This window comes from Chionomys nivalis, chromosome 26, assembly GCF_950005125.1.
Source record: "Chionomys nivalis chromosome 26, mChiNiv1.1, whole genome shotgun sequence".
NCBI classification, from domain to species: domain Eukaryota; kingdom Metazoa; phylum Chordata; class Mammalia; order Rodentia; family Cricetidae; genus Chionomys; species Chionomys nivalis.
In genome coordinates this window covers 275,867-294,667 of record NC_080111.1, presented here as the reverse complement: position 1 = coordinate 294,667, position 18,801 = coordinate 275,867, and the positions used below count along the sequence as shown (strand labels likewise).

At 44.3% G+C, this 18,801-nt stretch overlaps 1 protein-coding gene across 1 annotated transcript in view; it reads left to right on the top strand.

Annotated features, from left to right (window-relative positions):
- The first annotated feature begins 6,303 nt into the window (after positions 1–6,303).
- Positions 6,304–18,801, top strand: part of Fam117b (family with sequence similarity 117 member B) — a 53,125-nt gene continuing 40,627 nt past the window's right edge. Inside the window, exon 1 of the mRNA XM_057758685.1 lies at positions 6,304–7,024. Within this exon, the coding sequence (XP_057614668.1) occupies positions 6,424–7,024 (601 nt within the window). The 5' untranslated portion in view covers positions 6,304–6,423. The remainder of the gene's footprint in view (positions 7,025–18,801) is intronic.

The window sequence follows — 18,801 nt, the reverse complement described above, 5'->3', positions numbered from 1 at the left end:
TAAACAAGAGGTCAGGTTTTCAGTAGAGATCACCAATCAGCAGTTTAAGTTCGATAACCCTCTTCTTAAATAGGAAATCAGAATTTCATATTTCTTGGAGAAAATAACACCCAATAAATCCTACCTTAAAATTTTTATTCTATTATCATGTATGTATGGTTTTTTTGTTTTTTTTTTTTGGTTTTGGAGCTTGTCCTGGAACTAGCTCTTGTAGACCAGGCTGGTCTCGAACTCACAGAGATCCGCCTGCCTCTGCCGCCCGAGTTCCCGAGTGCTGGGATTAAAGGCATGCGCCACCACTGCCCGGCTGTATTTATGTTTTCAAGACAGGGTTTCTCCATGTAGTCCTGGCTGTTCTGGAACTTGCTCTCTGGACCAGGTTGGCTTTGAACTCATAGAGATCCACCTGCCTTCCGAGTGCTGAGACTAAAGGTGTGCACCACCACCGCCCTGTATATCTACTTATTTTTCCTTCCAGTATTTTATGTGCAGATTTTGCATTGCTGTATATAATGTAAGACAATTTCCAATTCTTTCATTTTCTTTTATTTTTCCTCATTTATTTCTCCCATTTTAAAATGGAAAGAATTTATGGTAATACTGATCAATTTAGTGGTATATAAGTTCTGTTCAATCACTTTTTAGAAACACTTGAAGGGCCGGGCGTTGGTGGCGCACGCTTTTAATCCCAGCACTCGGGAGGCAGAGGAAGGCGGATCTCTGTGAGTTCGAGGCCAGCCTGGTCTATAAAAGGAGTTCCAGGACAGGCTCCAAAGCTACAGAGAAACCCTGTCTCGAAAAAAAAAAAAAAAGAAAGAAAGAAACACTTGAAGGATGGAAATGGTTCTATTAAAATTAAAGGAGTTTTAAAAAAAATAAGACTCACAAAAACCCATTTCAGTCTGACGATTTTTTTTTTTTTTTTTGGTTTTTCGAGACAGGGTTTCTCTGTGGTTTTGGAGCCTGTCCTGGAACTAGCTCTTGTAGACCAGGCTGGTCTCGAACTCACAGAGATCCGCCTGCCTCTGCCTCCCGAGTGCTGGGATTAAAGGCGTGCGCCACCACCGCCCGGCTTTTTTTGGTTTTTCGAGACATCTGAGCCTTGGGCCATTTTGCTCCCGTAGGAGCCATCACTGAAGGCTCTGTTCTGCTTATACCTGAAGGAGCATTCAACAGAGCCCCAGCTACACCAAGTGGAGAAACGGACTCCCTGAAACACAGGCTCCATCTATACCAATTGGAGAAAGAGATGGGTAGACAACAAGGTAAGAATGCACTCAACAACATAAAGAGCGATACGGCACCACCAGAAACTAGTGGTTTACAACAACAAGAACTGAACACCTCAACACAGATGAAGCAGAAGAAAACGACCTTAAAATAACTTTATGAAGATGATTGAGGCCCTTAAAGAGGAAATGAAACTTTCCCTTAAGGAAGTGGAGGAAAAGACAAAGAAAAAAATTGGAAGAAATCAACAAATCTCTTAATGAAAACCAAGAAAAAGCAATCAAACAGCTGAAGGAAATGATTCAAGACTTGAAAACAGAAAGAGGAGTGATAAAAAAACACAAACCAAGAGAATTCTGAAAGTGGAAAATTTGGGTAAATGATCAGGACACACAAATGCAAGCATAAACATCAGAATACAAGAGATAGAAGAAAGACTCTCAGGCATTGAAGATACTGTTGGAACCATTTGGCGTCCTGGCCTCCAGCTGCTCTTCCCTGCCAGAGATCTTTACTTTCCTTCTGATTTGAGTTACTGAAAGCTGTGTCAAAGTTGTTTACCAGCTCTGCTTCACAAGTACGTGTTGCCTTGCCTTGAGGATCAGAGGATGAGGTTTTCACCTGTTGGTCCACCTGACTGTGTTGGGTATGTAAGCCTCCGTGGTACTATTGAATAAGGGACTTCTTACCAGTGACTAGAGGTCCGTGTCTCTGTCTGTGTGTCTTTGTGTGTTTCAATCTCCAGCCCCTTGCCCGAGGCTCATGAACTGTATGGTAGCGCATAGAGTGAAGACGGGCGTTGTGTGCTGCAGGTACCATAGAGGAAATAGACTCTTGGTTAAAGAAAATTCTAAATCCAACAAATGCTTAACACAAAATATCTAGGAAATCTGGGATACCATGAAAAGACCAAACTGAAGAATAATAGGAATAGAAGTCCAACTCAAAGGCGCAGAAAATATATTCAGCAAAAAATCATAGAAAAACAAACTTTTCTAACCTAAAGAAGGAATGCCTATGAAGGTACAAGAAGCTTACAGAACACCAAATAGAATGGACCAAAAAAAAGTCCCCTTGTCACATAATAATCAAAACATTAAACATTCAGAATAAAGAAAAAATATTAAGAAATGCAAAGGAAAAAGGCCAAGTAACATATAAAGGCAAACCTATAAGAATTACATCCTACTTCTTAATGGAAATAATGAAAAGCCACGCATTATGCAGATACTAAGAGACCATGGTTGCCAGCCCAGCAAAACTTACCCAGCAAAACCTTCAATCACCATGGATGGAGAAAAGATATTCATGACAAAACCAGATTTAAACAATACCTATCCACAAAGTCAGCCCTAAAGAAAGTGCTAGAAGGAAAACTCCAACCCAATGAAGTCAGCTACATCCACAAACCTCAGGCAATATATGATCTCACAGCAACAAATCCCAAAGAAGGGAACAGATGCCATGACGCAAATGGACTTAACAGACATCTATAGAGCATCCCACCCAAACACAAAAGAATATACCTTCTTCTCAGTACTTCATGGAGCCTTCTTAAAAATTGACCGCAATCCAATCTCTCTCATGAACATTGATGCAAAAATACAATAAAATACTGGCAAACTGAATCCAAGAACACATCAGAAACATCATCCATCATGATCAAGTAGGCTTCATCTTAGAGATGCAGGGTGGTTCAACATATGAAAATCTGTCAGTGTAATCCACCATATAAACAAACTAAAAAATAAAACCACGTGATCATCTCATTAGATGCTGAAAAAGCCTTTGATTAAATACAACATCCCTTCATAATAAAGGTCGTGGAGAAATCAGGGATACAAGGAGCATTCCTAAACATAATAAAGGCAATATACAACAAGTCAACAGCCAACATCAAACTAAATGGAGAGGAACTCAAAGTGATTCCGCTGGAATCAGGAACAAGACAAAACTGTCCACTCTCTCCATATCTATTCAATATAGTACTCAAAATCCTAACTAGAGCAATAAGGAGATCAAGGGGAAATACAAATTGGAAAGGAATAATTCAAACTTTTGCTATTTGCTGATGATATGTTAGTTTACATAAGTGACCCCAAAAGTTTTACAGCAATAAACACCTTCAGTAATGTGGCAGGATACAAGATTAACTTAAAAAAAAAAATCAGTAGCTCTCCTATATACTGATAATAAATGGTCTGAGAAAGAAATCAGAGCCGGGCAAATCCCAGCACTTGGGAGGCAGAGGCAGGCGGATCTCTGTGAGTTCGAGACCAGCCTGGTCTACAAGAGCTAGTTCCAGGACAGGCTCCAAAACCACAGAGAAACCCTATCTCGAAAAAAAAAAAAAATCAGAGAAATTTCACCCTTCACAATAACCACAAACAACATAAAATACCTTGGGACAACTCCAACTAAACATGTGAAAGATCTGTATGACAAGAATTTTAAGTCTTTGAAGAAAGAAATTGAACAGGATATCAGAAAATGGAAAAATCTCCCATACATATGGAGAGGTAGGATTAACAGCGTAACAATGGAAATCTTACCATAGCAATCAATGCAATACCCATCAAAATCCTAGGACATGTCTTAACAGACCTCAAAAGAACAATACTAAATTTCATATGGAGAAACAAAAAAACCCAGGATTGCCAAAACAACCTGTACAGTAAAGGAACTTCTGGAGGCATCACAATCCCTAACTTCAAGCTCTATTACAGAGCTACAGTAATGGAAACAGCTTGGTATTGGCATAAAAACAGACATGTGGACCAATGGAACTGAATGGACGACCCTGATTTTAACCCACACACCTATGCACACCTTATTTTTGACAAAGAAGCTAAAAATATAAAATGGAAGAAAGAAAGCATCTTCAACAAGTGGTGCTGGCATTACTGGAGGTCAACATGTAGAAGATTGCAAAGACACCTCACCATAAATCCATCCACACTGAACCCATAGAAGAGAAAGTGGGAAGTAGCCTTGAATGTACTGGCACAGTAGACCACTTCCTAAATATAACACCAGTAGCACAGACTCTGAGAGAAACAATAAATGGAACCTCCTGAAACTGAGAAGCTTCTGTAAAGCAAGGGACATAGTCAACAAGACAAAATAGCAGCCTACAGAATGGGAAAAGATCTTCGCCAATCCCACATCAGACAGAGGATTGATCTCCAAAATACACAAATAATCCAAGAAACTAGACATCAAATTACTAAATAATCCAATTAAAAAATGGGCTACAGATCTAAATAGAGAATTCTGAACAGAAGAATCTCAAATGTCCAAAAGACACTTAAGAAAATGCTCAACAGCCTTAGTCATCAGGAAAATGCAAATCAAAACAACTCCAAGATACCATCCTACACTTGTTAGAATGGTTTAGAAAAAAAGCACTGATGAAACAGCTTATGCTGGAGAAGTGGAATAAGGGGAACACTCCTCCATTGCTGGTGGGAATGCAAACTGGTACAGCCCCTTGGGATATCATTATGGCGATTTCTCAGAAAATTAGGAATCAATCGACCTCAAGACCCAGCAATACCACTTTTGGGTTTATACCCAAAGGAGGCAACCCTCACACCACTAGGACTTGTGCTCAACTACATTCATAGCAGCATTATTCGTAATAGCCTGAACCTGGAAACAACCTAGATTCCCCTCACCCTAAGAATGGATAAAGAAAATGTGGTATATTTACACAATGGAGTACTACTTAGTGTTAAAAAGCAATGGTGTGCCTGGTGGTGGTGGAGGAAACCTTTAATCCCCGCACTCATGAGGCAGAGGTAGGTGGATCTCTGTGAGTTTGAGGCCAGCCTGGTCTACAAGAACTAGTTCCAGGACAGCTGGGGCTGTTATACAGAGAAACCCTGTCTCGACCCCCCCCCCCAACCCAACCAACAAAGCAAACAAGAAAAAGACAAAAACCAAAAACCAATGGCATCTTTAAATTTGCAGGCAAATGGATCGAACTAGAAAGCAAATCATAATCAGTTGTCCTCTGACCTCCACATGCGTGCACGCGTATACACATACCAAATGCATAAATGTAATAAACAAATAAAACATGGGTGGTGTACCCAGCTGTTTCAAATAGTTTGGAGCAAACAGAGGCCTAAGCACTTTATAAACTTGCAAGCTAATAGCCATCTTTTTCAGGTATAAGGGAACTCAGAACTAATTGATTCAATGCTTGATTACTTGAAATCTATATAGGAGGGTAGTTAGCACCATTTGATAACTTCATAGATACCATCTAAAGTGTATTCTAATCTGCAAATGTAACCTTTCTGAGATTTGTATCTTTGTACAGTTAAAAACAAAACAAAACCAAAAATAAGCAAACAAACCAAAAACCAGAAAGGATGTAAAATGCCAGTAGACTAAATTTCTTTTATTTTCCAGTCCTGCCTATAGGTAGATGGAATTAGGATAGAAGAAAAAAATTGGGGCCCCCAAAGAGACGTGAATACGTGTTAACTCATAGCTGGAACTGTGGTAAGGAAATGTTAGGGGTGTGTGTGGGGGGGAAAGGCTCGGATCAGAGCCGACCATCCCCGGGGACGCCACGGTCCCGTACAGCCCGTCCTTCTGGCCATATTCCAGCCTCGGGTCCCAGGGGCTTCCTCCAGCGGGAAGCAGGGACGCGCGTGTTCGGGCGCGCGCCTACGCGTGCACTCACGTAGTATACACACACACACACACACACACACACACACACACACACACACACACACACACACACAGAGTCTCGCTCGCACGCCCGCCCGCACGCTCCCCCGTCCGCCCCCCCCCTCCCGCCACGGCCGGCTTCCTCCGCCGCCCGACCCCTCGGGGGCGGGCCTCTTTCTCTTTAAAGAGCCGACGCAGCCTCGGGAGCCGAGCGGCACGCAGCCAATGAGCGAGGCCGAGCGGCTCGAGCGCGCTGACGCAGCACCAATCAGCGGCGGCGGGGGGCGGGAACACCGGAGGCGACACTATTGTTGATGAGGAGCCGCGGCGGCGGCTGCACCACCTCGTCGCTGGCTGCCGCTGCCCGCGCGCCCCCCGTCCCCGAAGTCAGGCTTCGTCAGCCGCCGGCTCAGGCCTTCCCTCGGGCCCCGCGCAGCCGGTCCCCGCCGCCCAGCACCCTCCCCACAGCGCTCGCGGGCCGCTTTCTCCGGGGCGGGGGGGGGGACCATGTCCCAGCGGGTGAGGCGCAATGGGTCTCCCACGCCCGCGGGCGCCCTCGCGGGTGGCGCGGTCGGCTCGGCCGGGGGCCCCGGGAGCCGCCTGCAGCCCATGAGGGCGACCGTGCCGTTCCAGTTGAAGCAGCAGCAGCAACATGGCAGCCCCACGCGGGGTTGCGGCGGCGGTGGCGGCGGCAACAACGGCGGCGGCGGCGGAGGCGCTTCAGGCCCCTCGGGTGGCGGCGGCGGCGGCCTGCGCACCGCCTCGCGCAGCACCAGCCCCACGCGCGGCGGCGGCAGCGGGAGCGCGGCCGCGCGCACCAGCCCCACCGTGGCCACGCAGACGGGCGCGTCCGCGACGTCCACGCGCGGTACCAGCCCCACGCGCGGCACGGCGCCTGCAGCCCGAAGCAGCCCTCCGCGACCGCAGCCGCCGCCGCCCCTGCTGGGCACCGTGTCGTCGCCCAGCTCGTCGCCCACCCACCTGTGGCCCGGCGGCGAGGTGAGTGCGGCCCCACCCCCCGCCCGCGTCCGCCACCGGAGGAGGTCCCCCGAGCAGGGCCGGCCCTCGGCGGAGAAGAGGAGCCCCAGCGCCCCGGTGTGCAAAGCAGGTACGTGGAGGGCAGGGGTCCCGCGGCGTGGAGCAGGGACTGCAGCAGGGCTCCATCGGGGCGGGGCTGGGCGTGCGGTCCGCCACCCCTGCGTCGTGCCCGCGCGGGTAGCCGCGGTAGAGGTGGTGCCGCCGCTAACCTTGGGCCTGAGCCCATTTGTGGAAATCATAAACCCTGGGATCTGGGCTGGCGTAGCTCCTGCTCACGCTCACTCGAGGGTGAGGCTAGGGCTGGTCTGTCACTTTTGTTTTAGTGACGTGGTTAAGGCTTGCAAATAGCCCACGAGTGCTGCTCAGTGTTTCCTGTTCCAGAAAACAGTTTCGGATCTGGAGGAATGAGTGCCACAGCAAAGGCGGATTTGGATCGTTGAAGAGTTGTGGAGCTGGGAGTGGTTTTTGCAATTTCATAAGACTTAATGAGTAGCAAGAAGGGAGAAGTTAAGCAAGATTGCTTTGGGATGTGTGCATAGGTATATGTATATATATGTATGCTCGCATGCAATTATATATATATATATATATGTAAATGATAAATAGCTAGCCTGAGGGTCTTTCTGAGATAATGGTTTTATTTCTTTCGTATTGTTTGTTTGCTTTTTTCTCTTCTTGAAACAGTCTCACTTGCCCTGGCTGGCCTGGAACTCGCTGTGTAGCCTATGCTGGTCTTGATCAATCTGCCTCTGCCTCCCTCCAGCTGGGATTAAAGCTGTACAGGTCATGACCGGCCCGATCTTGTTGATTGTACCTGACAGTTTTCTTGGGGAAGATTCTGGATAGAGGCATTGGTTTCCAGTGGAGTCAGTTCAGAAAGGGTAATTCAAGGGAATATTTAAAATAATTGGGAGTTTCAGGAGATTAATACCCATTTCCTAACTAAGTCAGTAAGATGAAGTGATTTAAGAAATACAGAATAATGTGACTCGTTCGTACTTTTTTTTCATGAAAGACTTTTATTACATTTTATTTCGTGTGTGCGTGTGCGTGCATTTCCATGGCCTGTGAGTGGAGGTCAGAGGACAGTTTGGAGGTGTTGGGTCTTTCCTTCCGTGATGCGGGGTCCAGGGCATCCGACTCTGGTTTCAGACTTGATGGCAAACACCTTTACCTGATGAGCCATTTCACCAGGCCTGTGAAGGATTTTATACAATATCTTTTTAAGAAAGATTGCCTACAAAAATGTTAGGTAGTGTTGTCTACACTACCAGAGAACAGTTATAAACCTTTTGGAATACAAAATGCTTCTGGGTCTTTTATTTTTGTTTTTGTAGCCTCGGCCGGCGTGTAGATAGGCTGGCCTCACCAACTGCCTCTGCCTCCCAAAAGCTGGGATTAAAGGGGGCACTACTTTACCTAGCCACAAATTGTTTTAAAAAAACATTGTTAAGAGGACTCTCTTGCTTGCAGCAAGGGGCAGGTGGTTTTCATACAGGACCTCATTTTGGCTTTCACACTGGCCTCTATACAGGTTGAGAACAAGTGGTGGCAGGTGAGATTTGACTCAGCTTGTACTCCACAAAGAACATGCCTTCAAATTATATCAGGGAGCTTCTAATACATAAGAGAGAAGATCTGGGAAATGCATTGCACACCAAAATTACATGTATGTAGTTACTGAATCTGCTGAACAAGATTCCTGCAGTCTGCCTTTGAGTTTCTGGAGCCAGGATAGCACATCTGTGTATGCTGCTTAAGTGGGCAGTAGATGTGGAGGAAGAGTCTGATAACAGAATGTGTTGCTCTTTCAACAAGTGTATCCTGAGTAGAACTCAGGTCAGATAGTCAAAATGTGAAGGAGAGTGCCCCTTTCTGTTGATTTCTAGGGTTCCAGGCTCTTTGTGTGCTCATTCTTACTTTCCAAAGCTCTCTGCACCCCCTTTCCCCCGCCCCCAAACAACCAAAACCCCAGAAAAACTCTTTAGGTATGAGGGATATTGCTTGTTGTTAGGTCTTTCAGTCTTGCTCAAGCGTAGATGTCTGATGGCTTCTTTTTGGGATATATTCTTTTACACTCTGGTTACATGTGTTCAAAGTGGGGAGAATGTTTTCAGTTCAGCTTTTTGTAGCACAGATCCCCTTTTTGATTAGAGGCCCACCAGTTTGCAGGCTTCATGAAATGTAAAAGTTCTTACTGTAGAGACGAAGGTGCTGTTTTGTGTAGGTCTGTCACCATGTGACTCGAGTGCTTGAGTTCATCTCCATGAGGTTGCTGGTTTCTGGGTGTCCCATCTGCACCAGAGCTCCAGTACTACCGAGTTCCCAAGTTGGAGACTTTGGGATCTTCAGCTGGTTGATTCTCTGGAATATCTGATCTAGAATGTCTCTCTCTTGACTATGATGAGGCCCCAAGCACCCATTGATGGTAGCTATTTAAATGGCTACCTCAGTGCCTGCTGTTTTCTTAGCAAAGTGGTTTGTCTGGGTAGGCTACTTTCAGAAGGTAAGTAGGCAGCAGGGCTAATGTTGAAGTTTATTTGTGCTTTCCCTTTTACTTGACTTAGCATAAGAACAGTCACGATAAGCTTTGGGTAGATACCGGCTTTTGTGCCTGTGTTCAGTCACTTATGATCAAGTGGTATGGAGAAGCGAGTAACATGTTAGTGATAGAGTCCATGTTGTGTAAAATTTATTTATTTTTACATGTATATGTGTGTTGTGTGTATGTGTTGGTACGTACGTGATAGGGTCGCATATGTGATGGTCGAGGTGGCATTCTGCTGGAGTCTGTCCACTTTTTCTACCCTTGGTTCTGGAGGATTGAGCTCAGGCACGGTGATTTACCTGCTGAGCCATCTCACTAGCTTTAGTTATTTAAAAATTTTAATTATATTTTATTTTATTCTGTGTGTGTTCATCCACATGGATGCCAGGGTTCATGTTGCATTTATCTAATTATTCTTTATCAATAAATAGTCAGGAGTCAGATATTGGGATAAGAACTTGAATGGCCAGAGAAGTCACAGAGAAACTACCGGTGACCTATGTCTTCAGTTCCTCCATCCAAAAAAGACTGAGAGCCTCTCTAAGGATTATTTCCTTATTCCTGTCTCTCTGTCCTCAGTACTCCAAAACCTTTATGGTTAATTTTGCTCAACTAGTAGCTTCTTCCACCCTCTGATTCAGAGCAAACTTTATTGCCAGAATGCGATCAAAATATCACGTGACAGGTTCATGTGTGGAGGTCAGAGGACAGCCTTCAGCCTTCGGGAACAGACTTATTTCCACCCTGAGGATCTCAGGGATCAAACTCACATTATTAGGCTTGGTGACAGGCATCTTTACCTGCTGAGCCATCTCTGTCCCCCTCTTTTTATTTTTAATTGACTTAATAATTGTTTATGAGACATTTGTTTTCTATACATAGATCTTTTTCCCCCCCTGAGACTTTTTTTTTTTTTTTTAAGCTTTGGAGCCTGTTCTGGAACTAGCTCCTGAATGCTGGGATTAAAGGCCTGCATCACAGTCTGTTTTGGAAACTTAAGCTTACTGTAGTAGCCGCAGAAGGTGTCTGCTGCATTATCACAGCAATGCAATCATGCCATAGTTAACTGTATGTAGTTAGGATTTAACACTGCATCCTTATTATTTACATTTCTCTTGAGAATAGAACCATGCTTGGTGTTTGCATGTGTAGGCTTTGACAAATGTTACCTTGTAATAGTAGGTTTATGTGTGATTTACAGTGGTGATAAAGCAGACTGTTGTCACTTTTAGGCAGTAGTAAAACATGGGATACACATATTTTATGCATTTATGATATGAGCTATCATTTAAACTATTTCTAGGCTATGCAGTGTTTCTGCGAGCTTTTTCAAATTTTAGCAGACTCCACCAAAATCCTTATGTCAATGGACCGGAGCAGTTCAGACCTGTGTTCTTCCATGTCAACTGTACATTACTAATAGCTGTAACTACCTATGAATCTGCCATCTGGCTGTGTCTTGTGTCCTTTGTAACAAAGTGGTAATATGTGTAAATGAATTAATTTTCTGGGTTCTGTGAACACTCTAGACCATTACTAAACCTTAGAAGGTCTTCTTGGGAACTTGTGATCTGTAGCTGTTTGGTCAGAAGTCCAGGACTTGCATCTGAAGAGGAGGGGGCAGTGTTCTGAGGTCAGGCTCTTATGGCTTGAATGTTAATGTCCCCACATGCTCCTGAACTTTAGGAGGAGGGATCTAGCTGGAGGAGAGTTACCTTGAGGGGGTCATTTGTGTTGTGTCTTACCCTCATCTCCTGTATTCCATTTTCTCTGCTTGTTGGCTGCCATGATATGGAATAATGTGCTCTGCCATGCTCTCCTTTCCATAATTAGGATTGATATCCCTGAAACTGGGAGCTAAAACAAGTATTTCCTTCAGTTGTTTCTGTCAGGTATTTTTTTGCTACAATGATAGGAAAAGAATCAGAATTGGACTCATAAATTTCCATTTGGTGACCAGAGAATTGGTTGGTGCTTGAGAACACCCCAGGGTGCTTGTTAAAAGTCAGTATTGTTGCCCGCACTCCTTTAATCCCAGCACTCAGGAGGCAGAAGCAGGTGGATTTCTGTGAGTTCGAGGCCAGCCTGGTCTACAGAGTGAGTTCCAGGATTGACTCCATAGCTACTGAGAAACCCTGTCTTTAAAAACAAACCCGAAAAACAACAACAAAAGAGTCAGCGTCTAGGTCTAATTTTAGGTCTTGAAAGTCCCTCCTAGTAGTGCAGAGCCTTCAAAGACATGGCTTGAAAACTGGAGGGGGGGGAGGGAAATCAATTTAGTATTTATGTGATTTTTGTGCTGTGACTGATGTTGTTGATAACAAGATGTGTATTGTTTTGTTGGGTTTTTTTTTGTTGTTGTTTTGTTTTTTTTGTTTTTTCGAGACAGGGTTTCTCTGTGGTTTTGGAGCCTGTCCTGGAACTAGCTCTTGTAGACCAGGCTGGTCTCGAACTCACAGAGATCTGCCTGCCTCTGCCTCCCAAGTGCTTGTTTTGTTGTTTTGTTGTTTTGTAACAGGATTGTCTATGTAAATCCTGGCTGTTTTGGAACCCTCTGTCTGTAGACCAGGCTGGCCTTGAACTCAGAGATCCTCCAGCCTTTGCTTCCCAAGTACTGGGATTAAAGGCATGAACCCCACTACACTGGGTTTAAACCATTTTTTAAAAGATGTGTTTTCTTTTACATTATGTGCCTTGTGTGAATATGACCATTAATTGGGGTGGGAACGTGCCAAGAAAAGATGTACTTTTTAAAAAAAAATGCGTATTTTAAATTGTGTATATGTATGTGTGTATGCATTCTTGTGTCAACGTGAAGTAGGTGCCTGGGAATAGGATGTTGGCTCCTCCAGGAGCTGGAGCTACATGGGGGTTGTGAGCAGCATGGTGTGGGTGCTGGGATCTGAATGCATCTTATGGAAGAATATGTGCTTTTGATCCTGAGCCATCTTTACAGCTCCAGGAGACGCACTTCTTTGAACTAGTAGGCATACTCAAGTAGGGCACCAACACTCCTTATTTGTGGCAAGTTTGAGGTCTGTTTTGTAGTATTTTGTGAAATAACTCTGAAATTCAGCGTTTCTTTAACATTTGGAGGATAGTTGCTGATTTCACACCTTCATGGGAATCATTTTGGCTTGTAATGTAATTTTCACTTAAGTTTAGTTCTGCATATTTGGTTGAACTACTGTTACTGTGCAGTACAAACAAAAGTTGTCTCCGAGGAGGTGGCTTTTGATGATTGGAAAGGGGAGAACTGTACTTGGCTGTTGTCTTAGAGCAGTGACAGTACATATGCCATGCGTAGTCAGTCATGTGTCACTTAAAATATACAATTTAGGGGGATATTGGAGTAGGAAAAGAGTAGAAGGCATATTTCAGAATATCCCTGAGTAGAATAATATGAACTAACTTCAATTTGGACTAAAACGAATCAGAATATTTTCCATAGTTAATAATACTTGTTCTGGCCGGGCGGTGGTGGCGCACGCCTTTAATCCCAGCACTCGGGAGGCAGAGGCAGGTGGATCTCTGTGAGTTCGAGGCCAGCCTGGTCTACAAGAGCTAGTTCCAGGACAGGAACCAAAAGCTATGGAGAAACCCTGTCTCGAAAAATCAAAAAAAAAAAATAATAATAATAATACTTGTTCTGGAGCCAGACGGCCACGGTTTATATTCTTAGACTAAGGTATGGGTTATAGTGTAGGTTTAGGTTATGAATTTTGAGATGGGAGACTATGGAGGTTAGTAATTTACAAAAGTATCAAACACCTGAATTGAGATGTGGGCATGGCACCCGGGGGAATGATCAACAGCCTTTTGTTGTGGTCACACATTGGATGTGGGATTGAGAATGGTAGTGGAATTGATTCTAATTGGTAGACCATGGGGAAGCAGATTTGGAGTAGAGAAACAAGCCGAAATCTTAGACATCTTTTGTGCCTTCTTGAAATCTATGTAATTTTCTGTAATGTGGCTAATAACACTTTTAGAACTCATGAATGAAATTTGAAAGGGGAGTAAACGGGGGCTGGAGAGATGACCCAGAGGTTAAGAGTAGCAACTGCTCTTCCAGAGGTCCTGAGTTCAATTCCCATATGGTGGCCGACAGTCATCTGTAATGAGATCTGGTGCCCTCTTCTGGCATGCAGGCGTATGCAGACAGAGCACATAACATGAATCTTAAGAAAAAACCACTTGGGAGGCAGAGGCAGGCGGATCTCTGAGTTCGAGGCCAGCCTGGTCTACAAGAGCTAGTTCCAGGACAGGCTCCAAAGCTACAGAGAAACCTTGTCTCAAAAAACCGAAGAAAAAAAAAAAAGAAAAAGAAAAAGAAAAGGGGGTAAGAAATTGGGACTCAACTCACCTCAATTCAGAATGCATCTGTTAAATACTTTTGCTAAGTGTTTGTATGTGGACACACCTAAAAGGATCAGTTGCTGGGTATGTATGTGATGATGGAGAAAACAAGCATGTCAGGGTGTTTTGTTTTTGTTTGTGACAGCTTGGTGGAGATTGCAGGTGTGCCAGAGAGGAACTCTGAGAACTCAATGAGAGGAGAAATAGATTAGTACTGAGAAAGTACAAGAAAGCCTGCATTTAAGGGAGGCGGTGTTAAAGATTCGTTTAGATTCTGTGAAGAGAACAGTTAGTCTGAGTTGATAGAACAGGCTTTTGAATTGGCGTGTCGGTCAGTTGGTGATGGCTGAAAACGTGACTATCAGCATGCCGGGCCACAGATCAGACCAGAGTAGTGAGGGAGGGAATAGTGTTTGCTATTTTTGTTGTTACTATGTTGTAATATCACAGCATTTTTTTTCTTTTTTTTTTTCTTTTTTTTTGGTTTTTCGAGACAGGGTTTCTCTATGGTTTTGGAGCCTGTCCTGGAACTAGCTCTTGTAGACCAGGCTGGTCTCGAACTCAGAGATCCGCCTGCCTCTGCCTCCCAAGTGCTGGGATTAAAGGCGTGCGCCACCATCGCCCGGCCACAGCATTTTTAAGAACAAGTTTATTTTTGTTTTCTTTTTCTGGTTGTATGACCCCCCCCCCCCCTTGTTTTTTGGTTCATAGTTTGAGGGTATGATCCTTTGTGGTCTCAGGAGTGTGAGGAAGCTGGTCACATTGTGTAGTCAGGGAACGTAAAGATAGAAGGAAGCACAGACAGGGACATCACTGATGCTCAACCCCTTTTCTCCTTTTTCTTCAGTTCAGGATCCCGGCCTATAGAATGATGCTGCTTATATTTACAGTGAGTCTCCTTCAGTTAACTGGGTCTGGAAACTCCCTCATAGACATGCCCAGAGGTTTAATTTCCTGAGTGATTCTAGAGCCAAGTCGACTATGCTGTCATAAATCCACCCCATCAATCTGCTACCCAGATATAATCCTCCCACCCTTCATTTCCATAGGCTCTTGGCCATCTCATAATGTAAAACAAATTCCGTCTGATTTCCAGAGTCCCCATAGTCTTCCAAAAGACTGTCCAGAACCGTCTAGAAGTGTTAAGTGCAGAGCATCTTCTCAGATGTAGCAGCCCCCCTCTCTCCTGTCCCCTCCCTCCATCTATCCATTCATCTATTTATTTATTGGCTTTTCGAGACAGGGTTTCTCTGTGTAGCCCTGGCTGCCCTGGAACTCGTTCCTCTGCCTCTCAAGTGCTGGAATTAAAGGTGTGCACCACCACTACCTGGCTCCCCACACTCATAAATCTTTAATATCTGCAAAACCAGTAGCATGTTCATGGCACTCTGAGTTCTGCTTGAACCCCCTTGCATTAACTTTTGACCATATCACAGACTGACTTTGGGGAAACACTTCCTAGGCAAGGGGTTGCTGGCAGCACACCTCTTCTTCAGTGGTATTCTTAGTTGGCACTCAAGTGAACGTCACAGAATGGAACCATCAGTGGGTAGAGTCTTTCCGGCAGGGCACCTTTCCTGATATCCCAGGTGGCTAGCATCATTTCCTTTTAGTGGGTCCTAAGCTCTTCAGCAAGACAGCTGCTTTCAAAATTGCCTTGTCTGTAACTTTGAAGGCACACTCCTTTTTCTTGCCAAATTTTGTGTTTCCTCATCTTTCCGCTGTGCCTGTTGCTCCCTTCCACTGTGGACCTGAATAGGGAGCAGTGACAGCTGTTGTGAAGCCTGAATGCCACTCGGGCTCTTAGGACATGGGCAGAGTGCGGCCAGGCGTTTTGCCGACACACCACCTGAATGGCCTCTAGCCCAAATCCTAGTAGAGTCCTCTCCTTTGAAACCTTGTGCCCATGTTTATCTGAGTATTGTCTTGCAGGTTCCCACCAGAATGGGCCGATTGGGGCTTTCTGCTTAGAATTTGGAAGTCTTATGGCCTGAGGTTCTAAACTCTTCCACATTCCTAAGAGCCAGAGTCAGGTTTACCAAGGGCCCTCCACAGCCACCCCCAGGCCACCCCGGTCTTTGTGTCACGTTCCTGTCTTAGTCGCTGGTCCGGGACAGAATCCCTGACAGACACAGTTTAAGGGTGGGGTTGCTCTGTCTCACAGTCGAGGTAGAGTCCGTTATGGTGTAGCAGTGCCGGTGGCAGGAGGGTCAAGCGGATGGTGAGATGGGCCTGCTTTAAGAAGGAGAAAGGTAAGTGCTAGCGTCACTCAGTCCACACCCATGGAATGGTGTGACCCTCATTTGGGGTCGATCTTCCCACCCCAGTTAACAGTCTAGACCCTGTCTCATAGCGCGCTCGCTCACTGGCTTGATAACTAACAGTGGGTATTAACCAGTTAACAGAGGGTATTAACCCTCTTACGTTGCTCTGATGTCAGTGGAAGGAAGCAGGCTGACAAAGCGTTGTGCTAGGAGGGTCCATTTATTCCAGGATGAGGAAAATTTCAGCATGTTCCCTGTTTCAGTAAAACAGGGAAAAGTGCAGGTCATGGGATGATGGCCGTGAAAGATGGACAGGTGTTGGCGCTAGCACCTGGTCTGGAAGTCTCAGAAACCACTGACAACGCCTCTTTTATCTACTAAGGAGGGAAATGGGCATGGGTGTGGTGCAAGATGACAGATAGCAATTGAAGGGAAGGAAATTGAGAAAGGCAGCAACTTCTGTCTTTAAACTCCTGGGGGGGGGGATATACCACACTCGTCTTAATGCTATGTTTTAAAATTAACTTTTTAACCAGACTACTTGTAAATAATTAAAAATCACAAAAGCGGTATACTTATAATGAAATCTCTTTTATTCTCACTCCTGCAGCCCTTAGAACAATAATTTTCAACTCTTAGCACTTTTTTTATGTTTAATATTCATATATGCATATAATGTGCTGATCAAATCTGCCTCCCATTTCCTCTTCTTGGGGCTTGTTTTTGGTACTTATATATTGCTGCTTTAAGTTTTTTTTTTCCCCTCAGTTTTATTTATTGTAATGATTTATTCCTACAGAGAATTCAGGCTTACCAGTGGTCTTAGGGTTTTATTGCTGTGAAGAGACACCATGACCACTGCAACTCTTACAAAGAAAAACGTTTCATTGGGGCTACCTTATATTTCAGAGGTTTAGTGCATTGTCATCATGGTGGGAAGTATGTCAGCATGCAGGCAGACATGGTGCTGGAGAGAAGCTAAGAGTTCTGCAACCAGATCCACAGGCAGCAGGAGAGAGTACTACACTTGGTTTGAGCTTCTGAGACCTCAAAGCCCACCCCCAGTGACACACTTCCTCCAACAATGCCACACCTACTCCAATAATGACACACCTTCTTAACGTGCAACTCCTTATGAGCCTGTGGGGCCGTTTTCTCTCAAACCACCACACACCAGTAGTTGTTACTCATTATTAATGTTTAAATCCGACTATGTAAAAGTACTGTTTGAAATCTTTAACCATTGAAAGCTTTATTGGGCCCCAAACCAAAGCAGTGTTAAAGCAATTGCTTCGTATGATTTTTTTTTGTTTTGTTTTGTTTACTAAGGTGGTGGTTCTCCAGGTCTGAGGTATTTGTGTAAACCGTTAAGATGTTTAGCTGTGGTTTCTACAGTGTTTAGTTGTAAATATTCTACAATGAAAACAATAAACATTTGAGTGTAAATAGAAAATTATATTAAGTATACATTCGTGCTCTAGAAAATATTTCCCTGCTACAACTCAGCTTTGTAGATTACTAAGATGATATAGGAGAACTGTTAAAAAACAGAAAGCAGCCATGAGTGATACAACTGTGTCTGCAGTGCCTCCCAAAGGCACATGGGTGACTACATGTGCACATTGTGTGCATACACAAAAGAAATAAATATTATTTTAAAACTTAAAGGGTTAGCAAGATGGTTCAGTGGGTAAAGGTGCCATTCACCAAGTCTGGCAACCTGAATTTGATCCCCAGGTCGCACATGGTAGGAAGAGAGAAATACTCCTGCAAGTTTTTCTCTGACCTTCATACATATGCTGAGGTAAGCATGCACTCTCATGTGCACACACACAAGTAAATGCATTAAATAGTTTTAAGTCCTGTAAAATTTAAACATGATTTGAAACATGTAAGGTTCTCTTTATACACTCTGTAATAGACAGGTTCCAAACAGCAATCAAATCTAGTGAGTCTTAAGGAAGGAGAAGTACAGACTGCCCTGGAAACTCAAGTGTCTTCAAAGCTGAGACTTGAAGAACTGACATGAGTGAATTATTTGGGAGGTGAAACAGAGTGTACCAAAGGGTAGAGGCAGAAAAGAACACCAAATAGATCAGAATATGGGCAGTATGATCATGCCTCAGACAGGAGAAATGTACATTCCCATTTTCTGTACCACAGTGCTAACAGTGCAGCCATCTACATCTGAGGCCTCTGTACAGACTTCTTTTTATTTCATCGTTGACAAAACCTTTTTCCATTCTATTCACATTGGCCAGGTGTAGTGATCTTACCTACACTTCCAGCTTTAGGAGCAGAGGCAGTAGAATCGGGAGTGGGGGGTTAGCCTTAGCTGCGTAGCAAGCTAGAGGCCAGCATGGTCGTCTGTACTTATTTATGACGGCTTTCTTGCTACAAACAGCAGAGGTAGATATAGAGACGATAAATTAATTAAAATTAAAAATATTTACTGTTGGGGGCTGGAAAGATGGCTCAGTGGTTAAGAGAACTGACTGCTCTTTGAGAAGAACCAGGTTCAGTTCCCAGCACCACATGACTGCTAACAACTGTCTGACTCTTTCACACGGACATACGTGCAAGCAAAACATTGATAAACATAAAATAAAATTAATTAATTAAGCCGGGCGGTGGTGGCGCACGCCTTTAATCCCAGCACTTGGGAGGGAGAGGCAG